This window comes from Anolis sagrei, chromosome 2 (genome assembly GCF_037176765.1).
Source record: "Anolis sagrei isolate rAnoSag1 chromosome 2, rAnoSag1.mat, whole genome shotgun sequence".
Classification (NCBI taxonomy): Eukaryota; Metazoa; Chordata; class Lepidosauria; order Squamata; family Dactyloidae; genus Anolis; species Anolis sagrei.
The window spans coordinates 243,680,690-243,698,084 of record NC_090022.1 but is presented as its reverse complement, the minus strand read 5'-3'; the positions used below and the strand labels follow the sequence as shown (position 1 = coordinate 243,698,084).

The 17,395-nt window shown below is 39.4% G+C and overlaps 1 protein-coding gene across 1 annotated transcript; it reads right to left on the bottom strand.

The window, feature by feature from the left end:
- Window positions 1-230: 230 nt before the first annotated feature.
- TMED7 (transmembrane p24 trafficking protein 7) lies at window positions 231-8,839 on the bottom strand. Its single transcript, XM_060761932.2, has 3 exons — window positions 8,495-8,839; window positions 4,352-4,597; window positions 231-3,600 (listed from the first exon to the last, which is right to left on the bottom strand). The coding sequence occupies exons 1-3, from the start codon at window positions 8,675-8,677 to the stop codon at window positions 3,364-3,366; spliced, it is 666 nt and encodes a 221-aa protein (XP_060617915.2). The 5' UTR covers window positions 8,678-8,839; the 3' UTR covers window positions 231-3,363.
- Window positions 8,840-17,395: the final 8,556 nt, after the last annotated feature.

The following is a 17,395-nucleotide window of genomic DNA, read 5'->3' as shown; positions in this document are numbered from 1 at the left end:
CTAGGAACTGCATATATAACCTCTGACAAATTGCCGTAATTTCTGGGTAAATTTTATGCTAAAATAGTACCCTAGCAGGGATTCTGTCCCTTATCCGATGTGATTTCAATGCCAATCCAACTACAGGCTTGGCTTTGAAATTTGCAGTAAGCACACTCTGCATACTTGCATAGAATTCTTGTACCCAGTAAAACTGGACAGTCTTCCAAGTAAAAACACAAACAGCAGGCTCTTGATCAGCTTTCAGTCTTTAATGCTAAAAGATAGAATGTGCCCAACATAGTGCTGTCCAGATGTTTTGGACTACAGCCTCCCTCATCCCAACTCAGCAATACAAATAAAGATATAATGCTTCCCCATATTGATTTTTGAGAACATTCAAAAGTTAGGAAAGTTTCCAAATAAGGAACCACCGCAACAGAACCTTATCTTAATATATTTTCTCATATAGTTTTCACAGGCCAGCTTTGTCTTATTAACATCAAGAACCAAGTTTGAAAGTTATATCAGAAACTGAACACTTCACATCATGGAGATTTCAAGCAAATCATATCCAGAAATTCAGCATCATGGCAGGACTCAGCTGTACTTCAAACACAGAGGTGCAACAAAAGACTACTGCTTGACTGTTAGGAATGGCTCTCTACATAAATGCGGAAAACTATTGTAGTGTTTGTTTGATTGTGTGTGTCTACTGGTTCTCTACTATTAACATAAGATGGGATGCTAAAAAGGTACCCTGAAATGTTTGCAATGTATGAAGAGAATATATTAAAAATACACTGCAAATTACACAGTAAGATGATTTGGATTCAACACAGCTTCTTTTGTTTAAAGTCAGAAATACTACGCCAGAAAAATCAAAACAGATATTAATAACTGAGGTTGGGAGGACTCAAGTGTCATGGCAGTCACTTAGAGAAATCTGACAGATAGCAGCTGTAGTCATATTTTACAGAAGACTCAGTTCAAAGCTTTTCAGATGACCAATGATATTTAGGATTTACCTGCCATATAAATATAATAATATAGCCACAGATACCTAAATTTGGACTGATTAGGCAATCTGAAAAGCTTGACAGATCTACTCACAAGCAGTTTAGAATTTTATTCTGAACAGAGGGACGTCATTGTGTTTTCTCGTAATTGTGACTCTACTTCTCTCTATCTACAGAGTTTATATGGCACTCCTGCTTATATCTTTTGGTAACGGGAATCGAAGTGGCAGTGGTCTAGGATTCCAGAATTAATAAGTGTTCTTTTCTGAAAACTATCCTCTTCAATGGCATGAGTTTTGCAAGAAATGGACAAGTACAGTCAAGACATTTATTTTACGCAAATTCCATTGGGGAAACAATAACATTGTACACCAAGTTATTTCTACAGGATTTTAAACAGTACAACAGTAATGTTCTTTGTCCCTAAAACACATTCATGTTGTATCTTCTAAAAAGCTGAATACACTATGTGACATTTTTATTCAAGCAGTTAACATTTTCAACTACTTGAATAACTAGCTGAACCAAGGGTTTAACAAATTAAAAAGCTGAGCCACTCAGTGATGGGAGTATTTCTATACCTTGAATACCATACCAGCACTTAAATATCACAGCCTAAATCAGATCAGCACAAGCCATGGTCCTTCAGGACTTATGGACTTCAGTTCCCTGAATTCCTGACCACTGGACAAGCTGTCTTAAGGCTTCTGGGAGATGGGAGTCCCAAAAACCTGGAGAGCCACAGGTTATGCAGGCCTGGCCTAGATTCATGCTGAGGACTTTAGTATAAGACACAGTGCAATGGATAGATTTTCCCAGGACTGATTATCTACAACAGCCTCACAAAGTGTCAGCTTTGAATGAAAAAACAGTTCACCAAAGACTGCATTTTTACCATTGTAAGTCTTTGAACATAGTGGTATTTTCATGTTCAAACAGTGCAAAAATTGGCTCCACTGTCTCTGAAAGGCCACATTCTCCAATTAAATAATATGTATTTAGAAGCTATACTTAATAAGGTTTACTTTCAAACAGATGTGTTTTATGATTATGGTGGTGATACTAATTTCAGTTTGGTTACTTCAAAGTACAGTAGCCTGTGCAAGCCCACGTCTCTACAAGTGTATACAAGACATTTTCTATTAGGAGTCATCAAAATAAACAAACAACCGAAGTGGGAAATAAGAACTTTTAGTCCTACAGATGTTTTTGTCTTCAACTCCCATCAGAATCATCTAGCAAGGGCAAGGATTAAGAATTGTGGAAAATGGAGTCTTAAAACATCTGGAGGGTTAAAGGTTCCCCTCCACTGCTATATGGCAAGAAATCTGTTGCCCCAAATATACCCAAATGGTGCTTCTGTTCAAACATGCGAATGACCAGGAGAAAGCAACACATTTCTGTTTGATAGCCATCAGAAAGAATTTTCCAAGTTACTAGATTTAAATAAGCAAATGTTAATACATGTACAAATACTATGCAATTGTGTCCTGTATTTGGAGACGTATTGTTTAGTAAGCCAATTATTTACTTTACAACCTGCAAAACAACATATGTCAATGAGGTCCCATAGGGCTACTGACATTGGTAATGAGGAAGTTGTAAGATTAACTTAGTAACAAACTATATAACTCACTGTACTTCAGCTTAGTCTTAATGACTTAATTTCTTACTAAAAGACTGAGGAGTTGAAACGTTTAGATGGTTTATGTCACAGCCAGTTGATATTTCAGTTCTTCAGAGCAGCAGCACCACAAGCTCAAAGACTCAGCTTCAAGAATTAGAAAGTGTTCTCCCCATTTATTTCATTTAAAAAGACTTTTGCCAATATACAGAGGATAGATTTCTCCATAGTTTAATCCAAAAGTTGGTATTGTAAAAATAAGAACTGCTGAAATGGTTCAGTAAGAAAATGACTAGAATTTCCATAGCAAAACAAAACATTGCAGTACAAGGCATTGGACCTAATGTTTGCCTCCTATTCCTACACCTCCCAAATTTGAGAAACCAGACTGCGCCCAGGAAAATTTCAAAACCACAATTTAAAGAATTTATTTAAAGCACTATGTTCCTACCAGATAATCTCATTAGTTTTTTTTTAAAAAAATAGCAACCTTAAGTTAGGTGTCTCAGAAGATATGAACAGAAGGAAAAATCCAAACAACACAAATAAAAAAGCTGCCTTTCCCCCACAGCTTTTGGGAAATATGTATTTTTCAATTTTAACTGGAAAGGAAAGGGCAAAGGTACTTAAAATGTTCCCCATTTAACTGTTCTGTAACTAGACATATGAAGAACACTTTTCTTTTCTCTCTCTCTCTCTCTCTTTTACAAATAGTGGGTTGAAGTATTTTCTCAACATGAGTTATGATCCAACACGAGTTGTGGTGGTTCTTTTGTCTGAGAAGAAGCTCTTGAGAAGAAATACCTGCCCAATGCTAACTACAAGAAGGATGATAGCTTCTCCTATTGACCAATAGGCCACCCGAGTGTTTAAGTCTTCTGCTCTGCTGCGGCCTTGTGCTTCCCTCAACCGAAAATGAGTCTGGTAGTCAATGACAGACTTCAGGGCCTCATGAATTGAAACACAGGCTGACTCCATCTAGAGAAAGAGGGAAAAAAGAGGGCTGGTGAGCAGCTTTTTTATTAAACAGTGGATTCTACACTTGGCTAGAATATGCAACATGGTAAGTTTTATTTACAGAAGTCAATGTAATTGTTAAAACGGTTGCACAATTTATGTGAGCATTTACAAATATTAGAATTCTGCAATAAGCATCCTTCAGATAATGAAAAATAAAGCATCATATACTTAATTGAAAAATATAGGGAGGCCCAGTCCAGTGTGAGAACATTGTACAGTATTGGCACATGGTAACATTCTATACTAATGGGATTTCCTCCCCTTAATGCAGTGATCCATTTGCTCACATTTCTCTTGTAAAGAAAAAATAGCCGGAACATGCCTCATCAACAGAGCACACAAATGAATATATCTGTGACCAATAGACCTTAAAGTATACAACCAAGTCTTCCTAAATACAAGAAAATGCACATTCTAATCAACAGTATGAGTAAGCTTATACTGTATTCTTTATCTAAACTCAACTGTGCAATTATGTGTGGACTTCAGATGATGATCTTATTATTTATATTGGAACATGATTATATATAACGGATTCCTTTTGAATGCATTTTTTTAAAGTCAGTAATTTAAAAATGATATGCTTCATTCAATTTATTGAAACAAGAAAGAGGAAACTGGACAAAAATAATACTGGTATATATTTATAATCTGATTAAGTAAGCTTGTGTTTACTATATGATGAAAGTGATTTTTGAAGCGACCATACCTGAGTAAGTGCAGTAACTCTATTTTCACTAGGAAATAGAGGTGGTTCATCTCCAACTTGGAAGTCGAAGTACACTGTTTTGTGTGTGAAGGTAGAGAACTCATTGCTGAAACAAAACTTGTATGTTCCATTTCTGGACGCAGTAAAAGTAAAACTATCATACTGTTTTTTCATCTCTTTGTAAAGCACAACTCCATCTGGATCTTCCAATCGACAGTCAACATCATAGTGTCCTCCAGTGATCACCTGTAGCACAAAAATACTAGGATTTAGAACAGCTGTTGGTTGTACCACCATTAGTAGCAAACAAGACAAACATCATGGCAGAACCAAGGACTGAGATACAATAAACACGCCATACACCATTATTAAAATAGTTGCAGTATCAGAAATATATTGATGTATACCGACCCAAGAAAATAGGTTTGAACTGTTCCCATCACCACAACCTAGATTTACACAAAGATCCACACCTAGATAGGACAAAATGAGAGATCCCTAAAATCTTGGTCTTGAATTTATAATCCCACCACTGTGCATCACAAATACAAGCAAACCATTGAGATGGAGCCAAACTTCATAACCTACAAAATGAAGGGCTCTATTCTCTTTCTCTCCTGATCCTCCACCACCTGCTCTACCTAAGGAGTATGATCAGATTTTAGGTTCTGGTCTAAGTCCAACCCTTTCAACTTTTCTCCTAGATTTTTTTTAAGCTTTTACAAATTTTGATGTTGTGCACAAATTATGTCACAATGAATCACACTGTGAGACTTTAGTTAATGACTAGAATATAGGAGATCACATGGTGCAATGCTATCTTTACATCAGGCCAGCTCAACATAGCCTTGCAAGTCCATTGCCTAAGAAGACCTTCAAATTTTACTGGTACATTGATGACATAAATTGCAGCACTACAATAAGTCCTCCCTAGATATTACATAATTTTGAATGGCACACAATCAAAGCAGGTAATTGTGGTGTGACTTTAAATAGTACATTTTCTATCAAAGATTAATATGTAGTAGTACTCCCAACCTAGTACCCTCAAGGTGTACTACAACACATTTCCCAAAGATAATGGGATGCGATATTCAACATAGCTTGAAGATAGCAGGTGCAGGAAGGCTGACAGAGGATCTCTTTTGTTACTTACCTCAATTACCTTCATCGTGATGGTAAACACAGGTAAGAAAGTGGGGGCAGGGGAAGATTAATTCTCCTAAAAAGTCTAAATTCCCCATTTCTTCAAGTGTAACAAAGCACATAGCTGGGCTGAATGAATTGGAAGATGGCTGATGACTACCAATGCCCTTTGGAAAATAACCAACAGATAATGAAGGAGTAATCAAACAAATTATATGCCCATCACACAGTTGCTCCCCATAGAGGAAAATGGGTATCCAAGTGAAGTCATTGGTCTTCACAGATTTCAACTGCAAATATCCAATATTCCTTCCAGACTTTCCCCACTTTCATAGACTCATAGAGCTGGACGAAACCACCAGTGACATCCAGTCTAACCCCCTCCCATGCATGAATGCAAATCAAAGCATTCCTGACAGATGTCCATCCAGTCTCTATTTTAAAACCTCCAGAGAAGGACACTCAATCATTCTCCAAGTCAGTAATATATTCCATTGCCAGATAGTTCTTACCATCAGGAAGTTCTTCCTAATGTTTAGGTGTTATATCTTTTCCTGCAGTTTACATCCATTGCTCATTCACTACCACCTACATGAGATTCTATGGCTAGATCATTCAGTAGTGGTGGAATGAGGAGTCAAAAAAAGAGAAGAAAAGGCTTGTGCCACTATTGAGCTTTGGGGATAATGTACCACCTCTTATCAATCCTTGCACCTGAATGCTGTTTTAATTCATCACATCATAAGTAGGAGTGGAAGAAAGAAAAAGATACGAGACAAATTACACCACCTGACTGAAGCAAATGAGGAAGTAGGTAGCATGGCAGTTTGATGTTGCTAAATAGTATGACATTGTATGTCTTCCCAGTAGAGGCAGCACCTAACACAATTGGCTAAATGGTGGCAGTGTTCCCTTTGTTTCCATTTAACAATTGAATGATTCAGCATTCAGTTTGTGTGGTAAGGATTTTCTAATATTTTAAGCAGATTTGTGGAAAAGTTAGTTCTTTAGACTACCCCAGAGATTCACACACAAACACCTAATGAGATATGGTTACAGGGAAAATAAAAGATGAACACTTTGGCAGAATCAGTACATAGTAAGTGATGGCAAGTGACCAGGTTGACTAATACTAAGTAAGAGATTTAAAGTGAGAGCAAAAATGCAGCAGTAAGCAGCCACATTGTGCAGACTGAAGCACACAAGACCCCAGCAGAGCAGCCACTTCTATTTACTCAGTTAAACCACAGCAAAGTGTGACAATTCCCTTTAAAAAAAAATCTGCTATAGGCTAAAGGAATACAATTAGCACTAGTTTCCTTCCATCAGAACATACAGGATGAGTATCCCTTATCTAGAAATCAGAAATGCTCCAAAACTGTCCATATGGGTGACTTGAGACAGTGATAGTGATACCTTTGCTCTCTGATGGTTCAGCGCACAAAAAATTTGTTTCATGGATGAAATGATAAAACATGCGGTGTATAAAATCACTTCCAGGATATGTGTTTAATGTATATGACATGAAATGTAAAACAAATTTGTTTCTAGATGTTTGTTCCATCTCCAAGCTATCTCATCATGTATGTGACCTCACTAGCCATAGATTCAATATAAATAATAATAGTAATAATGGGGTAGGGGGGGGGGAAGAGGCTTCATTTTGTCATTTTACTACACCATTGTTTATTATGGGGCTTGAGCTTTCATGGATTTTGGTATCCGAGGCTTCTTGGATGGTCCTGGAACCAAATCTCAGCGGATAGCAAGGTATATCAAAATTCAAAAATATGCCAAATACCCAAACATTTCTGATAAGGATTGCTCAACTTTTTGAGTCAAGGGGTGCATCGACACCAGGCATGGGCAAACTTTGGTCCTCCTGGTGCTTTGGACCTCAACTCACACAATTCCTAACAGCCAGTAGCCCAGGCATGGGCAAACTTTGGCCTTCTGGGTGTTTTGGACTTCAACCCCCACAATTCTTAACAGCCTTTCGGCTGATCTACACAGTCAAACTAATGTAATTGACAGCACTGTAACTGCCTGTGGGTCAATGCTGTGGGATCCTGGGATTTGTACTTGGGCACCAGCACTCTTTGGCTGAGAAGGCTAAAGACCCAGTGGGATTACAACTCCATGGATGCCACAGCCTTGACCCATGTAAAGTGGTACCAAACGGCAAGATACAGAATGGGGGACGCCTGGCTCAAGAGCAGTACGTGTGAAAAAGATCTTGGAGTCCTCGTGGACAACAAGTTAAACATGAGCCAACAATGTGATGTGGCGGCAAAAAAAGCCAATGGGATTTTGGCCTGCATCAATAGGAGCATAGTGTCTAGATCTAGGGAAGTCATGCTACCCCTCTATTCTGCTTTGGTTAGACCACACCTGGAATATTGTGTCCAATTCTGGGCACCACAATTCAAGAAAGATATTGTCAAGCTGGAATGTGTCCAGAGGAGGGCGACTAAAATGATCAAGGGTCTGGAGAACAAGCCCTATGAGGAGTGGCTTAAGGAGCTGGGCATGTTAAGCCTGAAGAAGAGAAGGCTGAGAGGAGATATGATAGCCATGTATAAATATGTGAGAGGAAGTCACAGGGAGGAGGATTGTTTTCTGCTTCCCTGGAGACTAGGACGCGGAACAATGGCTTAAAACTACAAGAAAGAAGATTCCATCTGAACATGAGGAAGAACTTCCTGACTGTGAGAGCCGTTCAGCAGTGGAACTCTCTGGCCCAGGAGTGCGGTGGAGGCTCCTTCTTTGGAAGCTTTTAAGCAGAGGCTGGATGGCCATCTGTCAGGGGTGATTTGAATGCAATATTCCTGCTTCTTGGCAGGGGGTTGGACTGGATGGCCCATGAGGTCTCTTCCAACTCTATGATTCTATGACGTTGCCGCCTTAGTGGCGCATCTCCTAGAATACTCCATCCACCCAAGGGTGGGCTTCTGCCCCTGAGGCCCAGGGGAAGGGGGGAAGAGGCGAAGGCCTCACCTGGAACTCCAGGGTGCACTTGGTGCCCTGCGCGATCTCCTCGTAGAAGCACTGCTTGGCGTTGTCCGGCAGCTCGAAGGTGATCTCCGAGGCCCAGGCCACGCCGAGGAGGAGGAGGAGAAGCGGGAAGAGGGGCAGCATTGACGCCGAGGTTCCAGGGCCTTGCCGGCTCCGCAGCAGCATCGCCAAGCGCGCAAAGGGGACGAGGCGCCTGCGGGAGAGGAACGGGACTCCGTGGGGGGCGCCCTCGAGGAAGCGGAGGCCTTCTCCAAGCCGACGGATGCCTCACCTGAGCGGGAGGCAGCTCCTACCTGCGGCGTGGCTCGAAGGAAAGGAGGGAACACCAAGCGGAACCGACGACCGGAAGTGACCGGGTTCCACCTTGCGCGAGGAGAAACAACTTCCGGGTGAGTTGTCATTTGTAGACGTGGTGTTCTTTGGAGGCAGGAGGCGGAGACCAGAACGGGAAAGAGGCGGGGCTTAGTGTGTGTGTGTGTGCGTGAGTGGCGGGGGTTCTCATTGGCTCTTCAAGGGCGCCGCGCGCGGTAGGCTGTTGCTAGGCGACGGCGGTTACGGAGAAGAGTGCGGAAACGACGCGGCGGAGGTTTGGCCTGGCTGAGGGCGCGTCTCTACAGGAGAATTAATTACTTTGACCCCCGCTTTAACTGCCATGGCGGCTCAAGGCTATGGAGTCCAGGAGGGTTCACAAGGTCTTTAGGCCCCTTCTACACTGCCATATAAAATCCAAATTATCTGCTTTGAACAGGATTATTTGGCAGTGTAGACTCATATAATCCAATGTATTGTCGAAGGCTTTCATGGCTAGAATCACTAAGTTCTTGTGGGTTTTTTCGGGCTATATGGCCATGTTCTAGAGGCATTTCTCCTGACGTTTCGCCTGCATCTATGGCAAGCATCCTCAGAGGTGAACTCACCTCTGAGGATGCTTGCCATAGATGCAGGCGAAACGTCAGGAGAAATGCCTCTAGAACATGGCCATATAGCCCGAAAAAACCCACAAGAACTCATATAATCCAGTTCAACGCATAGAGCAGGCATGAGCAAACTTCGGCCCTCCAGGTGTTTTGGACTTCAACTCCCACAATTCCTAACAACCGGTAGGCTGTTAGGAATTGTGGGAGTTGAAGTCCAAAACACCTGGAGGGCTGAAGTTTGACCATACATGGCATAGAGTGTAGATGTTCCTGTAAAAATGTATTGCACTCATTGAATCTGTACCTCAGCTATGTTTCTTTCAGCCTCATTGTTTTTATATTGCTTCAATTGTGTTGTTATTTGCTTTATCTGATGTTTTAATTGGTTAAAGTGTTTTAACCAATTAAAACTCCCAGCAATATGTCCTTAAATGCACTTTATTAATGATCTAGGATTGTCTGGACGCCCCATCATTCTCCGAAAACTCTATCCTAGTCACATTTTACCTGTTCACGCGCAGCATTATTTTTAATTTTAAATACTACATTGGGCCCAGCCATAGGTTTTTTAAACGTCGTTGTGTTCTGTTAATGTTTATTGCTTATTTCTGTGATGAGTTTTATTTTATTGTTTGTATTACTGATTTTATTGTTTTTATTACTGATGTATTGTGGGCTCGGCCTCATGTAAGCCGCACCGAGTCCCTTGAGAGATGGTAGCGGGGTATAAATAAAGTTTATTATTATTATTATTTTACATGTGTATTTTAATTGTAATCTTGGGCGTATCCCTTGTAAGCCGCCCCAAGTTCCCTAGGGGAGATGGTTGGCGGGGTATAAAAATAAAGTTATTATTATTATATTAATATTATGTTGGAAATAGGCAACTTTCTCAAGCCTCCTCTGTTTAATGGTTTGCGTGTGTCCAAATCTGTGTGTATCCAAACCCTAAAATCCAAATTATCTATTTTGAGCTGGATTATTTGGCAGTGTAGACTCATATAATCCAGTTCAGCACATATAGTGTGGATGTTGGAAATAGGCAACTTTCTCCTCTGTTTGATGATTTGTCTGTATATAATATGCTGTTTCAATACTGACGTGTATATGTGTTCTTTGTATGCAGCTTTCTTAACTCTATGTTCTTGAAATTGTGGGAGGGGCTGCAGACCATGTGCCTGAAGGGGCTGTTTAGAACACAGTTAAAAGGTGACAGTTGAGGGATGACTGTTCTGTGTGGCTTGGCCCCATGTAAGCCGTCCCAAATCCCCTTGGAGAGATGATGCGGGGTATAAAAATTAAGTTATTATTATTATTATTATTATTATTAAGACTGAGCATTAAAGACACAAACCAAAATGTTTTAAAGTTTAAACTAAAGTTTAAACTGTCTGTATATTTAAATACATGGAGTTGTGAGTAAAGCAAACATGTTTATTTTAAAGAAGTCTACTTGAATTTTGTCTCCTGAGAGCATGAAATAGAAACAGGATAATTATGGGAGGGTAGATGTTTTTGAACACTAAACAACATTTCTGAAGATTATAGATAGATAGATAGATAGATAGATAGATAGTGCATTGGCATATTTTCTGTTCCTAATAGTTCAGTGTCACTTGGAAATCAGTCTAACAGATGGAAACCAATTGCCAAGCATAAATACGTATGGATAGCATTTCTTTTCTTATAAAGATTATGGTTTTCCCAATTGGTCATAATCCAATAGGTTATGATCCTAACAGTTCATAATCCCCCATTTGGTTATGTGACCATCCAATAGTGGATTATCTACTTTGATAATCTGGATTATATGGCATTGTAGAAAGGGCCTTTGCCTTCTTTGCCAAAGATCGCTGGTGCCTCACCAAACTATAACTCCCAGGATTCTATTGAGCCATCGCAGTTAAAGTGTCAAACTGCATTTATTTTACAGTGTAGATGCACTCTCAGTAGAAATTTTGATCATAATGGCCCATACTACACTGCCATATAATTCAGATTATCAAAGCAGATAATCTGGATTTTATATGGCAGTGTAGAAGGGGCCAAAGGGAGCTCTTAGGTGAAATGTACCAGTGAGGCCCCTTCAACACTGCAATAGAAAATCCAGATTATCTGCTTTTTTCGAACTGGATTATATGGCAGTATTGACTTGGATAATCCAGTTCAAAGCAGATAATGTGGATTGTCGTATTTGATGATCTGCATTATATTGCAGTGTAGTTTCAGGCAGAACCTCCTTGTGTTAGCTGCATTTTGTAGCCCTGACTGTGTGACGTCAGCAATAAATCATATTTTTTTTAAAAAAATGGAATATTTTCATGAGATCTGTTGTGTCCCCATACATTTCATTATAACAATTTATATCTTTGTATCTCTTATGTTTAATGACCTCTGGTTTGCTTGTAAAACTGAATTATTGTGTTGCAGAATGATATATAATATCTAAAAATGAAATGTTTGGAAGGCTTTGGTGAAGGGGCCTACATGCTGGATTATAACTCTTGAGACCAGGGTTTGAATCCTGGCTCCCTCATGAAACCCTGTGATATCTTAGGAACCTTCCACACAGCAGTATAAAATCCACAATGAACTAGATTATATAGCAGTGTGGACTCAGATAATCCAGTTCAAAGCAGATGTTGTGAATTATCTGCCTTGGTATTCTGGGTTATATGGCTGCTTGGAAGGGCCCAAGAGTCTCCATAGACTAGAAATGACTTCGACAGCTATCAACAATAACACATGGGGATCTGCTCAGGCTGTTGCTGATAACGGCTAATGTATCTCTAACACTGTATCTCTGTAAAGTTGAGAAATTCCTTTTAGCAGTTGCTAACTTTTTCAGGATGTGGCATCCATTTCCATTTCTGCTTTCAAAAGATTGCAATTATCTGCATAGTATCCCATAGTGAGGAGTGGTAGGAACTGCAGTATAATTTGGGCCCCTTCTAGCTCAATTTTCAGCTCAATTTCGAGAGTGCCTACTTTTGGCTCCTTTTTGAACTGATTCTTTCCAAGTGACTCTTCATTTTAGGAATTAGTGTCAGACTGTTCCCTTTCCCCCATCTTCCTGATACTTTTTATTTCCTGTTGTGTCCTACATATTATAATAGCGAGAGCTTATTTCTAAGTCACACCGGGAGCTTTCTCAAATGGAGAGTGAGGTTCAAAATCCTTTGGTTTGTATGCCAAAGGATTTTCCACACTGAATACCTTTTATCACATCAGCCACATGATGAGACAATCCAAAATGAAAGGAGCGATAGTGCCAGAAGTTTAAACTTCAAGGTTGATTGATGCAGATATTATCCATATCTTGGTACCAAGATAAAAATCAGAGCCTAATTAAATCATAGACTCATAGAACTAGAAGGATCACAATCTACTGAAATGTAGGAAGACGCAACTAAACCACTCCTGTGAGGTGACTATGTAACCTCTGCTTAAAGTCCATTAGTGGAAGAGACGCCAGATAATCAAGAAAATTAAAAAGTACACAATGCAAGGTCAATTGTAGTGTTGTGGTCTTCCAGATGTTGTTGGACTTCAAGTCCCATCATCTAGAGCCAGCATCTTAGGGAAGAAGGCTGGCAATTTCAGTCCAACAGCATCCGAGACAGTAAATGAGATTCCCGCTCCTGTTTATTGCTAATTATGTTTGGGAAACAAAGCCATCATTTCTATCAAACGCTAGAGGGAGTCCTTGAATCAGAATAGTTTCCCTTAAGTCTAATAACATGGGAGGTAGCAAAGCTCAATATTTGTAAAGCTTTCTGGCTGTATTCCAATAAGGGCTGATTCAACTGCTACAGTATCATCCATCAGTATTAAGGATATCTTGTACAGCGATCGTCCGGATTTATTCTTCATCTGACTTCCAATGGGTGCAAACAGCACCATCAATGCGAAGTAACCAAATCTGGAAATAAGGCATAGTAAAATCAACATGGCATGACTCTTAAGTAAAACTGTTACTTGGACTGAACTAATAAAGAAACACCCCTCTGCACACAGAGCTGTGTAAAACTGGTGTATTTAGTCTATAACGTGACCAAGAACAATGAACAATGGAATCATAAAGGAAGAAGACAAATATAGAAAAACGTTTTCCTCCCAATCAGGTATCTGTTTTGCAGGCTATTATAATGGTAAAATATGAACTCCTTATTCATGGATTCAATTTCCATAGTTTTTCCTGGCAGCACTTCAAAAAAATAACCCCCTCCCTCTGGGAATGGTTTGTGCACTGCCATGTAAAATCCAGATTATCTACTTTGAACTGGATATGACTGTAGACTCATATAATCCAGTTCAAAGCAGATAATGTTGATTATCTGCCTTGATAATCTGGATTATATGGTATTCTAGAGGAGGCCTAGGTCCTCCAATGCATGCTTCCATCTCAAATGGAGTTAAAATATGTTTGCTATTATCAACAGTTTCGAAAATCCACTGTGTGTCTATCCCACATGAAAATGGGGATCATACTGTATAGAGCAGTGGTTCTCAACCTTCCTAATGCCGCGACCCCGTAATACAGTTCCTCATGTGGTAGTGACCCCCAACCATAAAATTATTTTCGTTGCTACTTCATAACTGTAATTTTGTTATTGTTATGTATTGTAATGTAAATATCTGATATGCTGGGTGTATTTTCATTCACTGGACCAATCTGGGCACAAATACCCAATACACCCTAATCTGAATACTGGTGGGGTTGGGGGGATTGATTCTGTCATTTGGGAGTTATAGTTGCTGGGATTTATAGTTCAGCTGCAATCAAAGAGCATCCTGAACTCCACCAATGATGGAATTGAACCAAATTTAGCACACATAACTCCCAAGATCCAAGAGAAAATACTGGCAGGGTTTGGTGGGCATTGACCTTGAGTCTTGGAGTTGTAGTTCACCTACATCCAGAGAGCACTGTGGACTCAAACAATGGTGGATCTGGACCATACTTGGCAAGAATACTCCATATGCCCAAATGTGAACACTGGTGGAGTTTGGGGAAAATAGACCTTGATCTTAGGGAGTTGTAATTACTGGGATTTATAGTTTGCCTGCAATCAAAGAGTATTCTGAACTCCACCAATGATAGAATTGGGCTAAACTTGACACACAGAACCCCCTTAACCAACAGAAAATACAGTGTTTTCTGATGGTCTTTGGTGACCCCTCTGATGCCCCCTTGCGACCCCTCCAGGGGTCCCGACCCCCAGGTTGAGAAACGCTGGTATTTGAAAGCAAAAGAAATGACAAGCCACTTGTTTTAGGACTTGAACTTTTGATCTCTTGTTTACATGAAACAGAATAAAAAGACCAATGGCTTTGAATAGGAATTAGAAAACCAGTGGCCTTCTAGTGTCAACAAATTTTTGCTCATAGCCTTCTGCACCTTCTGCACCTCCTTCCCCCCAGGTTGATAGGAAATAGAGTTAGTCAACATATGGAAAGACACAGATTCCCCAACTGTTGTTTACAGAGGATCATAGGGAGAAGGTGGATGTAATTTGCAGAGATGTGGAGTGAGTGCTCTGCCCCCTCCCCGAGCCATCTGTCAGCCACAAACAGCACTTGTGAAGTATCCATGGCAGCTGCTGGGATAGGCATATAGGGTCTCGTGCTCCACTGTTGGTACCCATCCAGGCTTGTTAAAACTGTATTCAATTGACCAATTTTCTCCAGAGGAAGCTCTAGCTCACATGCACATCTGGGAGTTGGAGTCCAGTTAGCAGTTCAATAAAAACTAGAGAGCTTGAGAAAGGGGAATGGAATGGGAGAAAATACTGGTATGTTTCACACCATTTGGCTATATAAAACTCCCCTGCTCAGTTTGAATACATTTAGGATGCATCTACACTGTAGAATTAATGCAGTGTGATACTATGGCTCAAGGCTATGGGATCATGGGAGTTGTAATTTTACAGTGTCTTTAGCCTTATTGCCCAAATAACTCTGCTGCCTCACCAAATTACAAATGCCACAAATCCATAGCATTGAGCCATGGCAATTAAACTGGTGTCAAACTGCATAAATTCTACAGTGTTGATGCACCTTTAGTTCATCACTGCCTACTATTCTAATATGGCAGTAGTTTTCCAAGGTTTCATGTAGAGATCTTTTACAGCCTGCTACCTGAGGGCCCTGTAACTGGAAACTAAACCTAGTGTGGTGTGCAAAGAATGTGCTCTGTCAAGCAGCTGTGGTTCTGATTTGCAAAAGATTGGCTGTGCAAAGTGTTCTGGGGTTATTATAAACCATAAAGATAGAGAAAAGAGTTTAGATCGATGGTATTTTATAGGGCTGGGCGGTTTCATTTCGTTAATTCGTAATTCGTTAAAAATTCGTTATTTTTTTTAACGAAGCGATAACGAACCATTCTGGAGCAGCTTAAAAACGAAACGAATTTTTCAATTCGTTTCGTAAATGCTTCGTATTTCGTTATGTATTCGTTTCGTTATTGGTTTGAGGTCGTTTCATTATTATTTCTGCATGTCTGGGGCAAGTTTTATAGTTGTTTTTTGTTTAATTAGTGAAAAAAAATTATAATATCACACCAACAGTCAATAACAGAGGGAGAGGGAAGCTTCAGAAGTTCCCCCTGTCCCATTTGGAGGTTTTTTAGCGTATTGCGCGGTCGCATCCGCCTTTAACGAATCGATTCGTTATTGTTTCGTTATTGTTTTGTAATTTTTTACCATTTACGAAATTTCGTAAATATCGAACTTTTTTTCAATTTTTTTTTCGGAATTCTTTTAAATATCGAAACGCAAAAAACACCAAAAAACGAATCGATTTTAGAAACAAATTTTTCCGTTGTTACCCAGGCCTAGTATTTTATTATCTTTACTTTGGAAATTCACCAGTTTTAGAATTTGCATTTATCTGTTAATCTTTTTTTTGGTTGTTGACAAAATATATGAAGCTGATAATAAAATAAATATATTGTGGTGTGCCTTCAAGTCACTTCTGACTTATGGCAACCCTAAGGCCCCATCTACACTGCTATTTAAATTTGAGATTATCTGGCAATGTAGACTCATATAATCCAGAATTCCCTGATCAGAGAAGGGGATGGTTCCTTTTTAAAATAAGAGAATATACAGTACTTACATTGACCCTCTAAATCTCGTACTATTTTTGGTTGATGTTTTGATTAAAAATTCTAAATTTATCCCAGTAAATAATGTACATACATATTCTTATTTCTTTCTCTGCTGTAGTCAGGTCCTACATTTCCTTTTTTTCTTTTCTTTTCTTGTTGTTTTCTGTCTGATTTTCTATCATCCTTCCTGTGATTCTGCAACTGTTTTTTATTTTATAGTTTTAATGTGATGTTATCACTTATGAATTTATTTTAAATATTGAACTTGAGACCCCTTATCAAATGGAAAAGTGAAAATGTGTTGTTGTTTTTAATGATAGTGATTGAAAAGTACACCAAAGCATCATTTAAATATATTAACAATTGCCATTTAGATCTTCTCTATCATTTGCTGCTCATGTTGGAAGGCCAAGTAGGGGTGGCTGTAATGTCTGATCAAGGATAGGAAAGTCTGGCAGGCCAGGAAGGACATTATCTGTCCTCAGCACCTGCTAAGAAATGTACCAGGCCTGGATATCTCCAAAAATTGCAATAAATAAGATAACATTAAAAAATAACATGTAAAAAAGTATACAATGTCCATTCATCGTTCTTTACAATTTAGGTAGGAGTGTGACTGTCATCCATTCTGTATTGTGCCTTAGATTATAAAATTGTTAAAGGGAGGAATGTTTTCAAGGGAATTGGTTGGGCTTTCAAGCTTTGTCAACTAATTTTATCTCCTCTAGTGCTGTAACTTTCTAGAAGCAGCTTGCTTGCTTACTTCTGTGTGTATGCATGTGCTTTGTGAATCAATTCATCATCCACAAAAGTAACTTTCTAAATCTCTGTTTTTGGCCTTGTTGTTCCTCATAG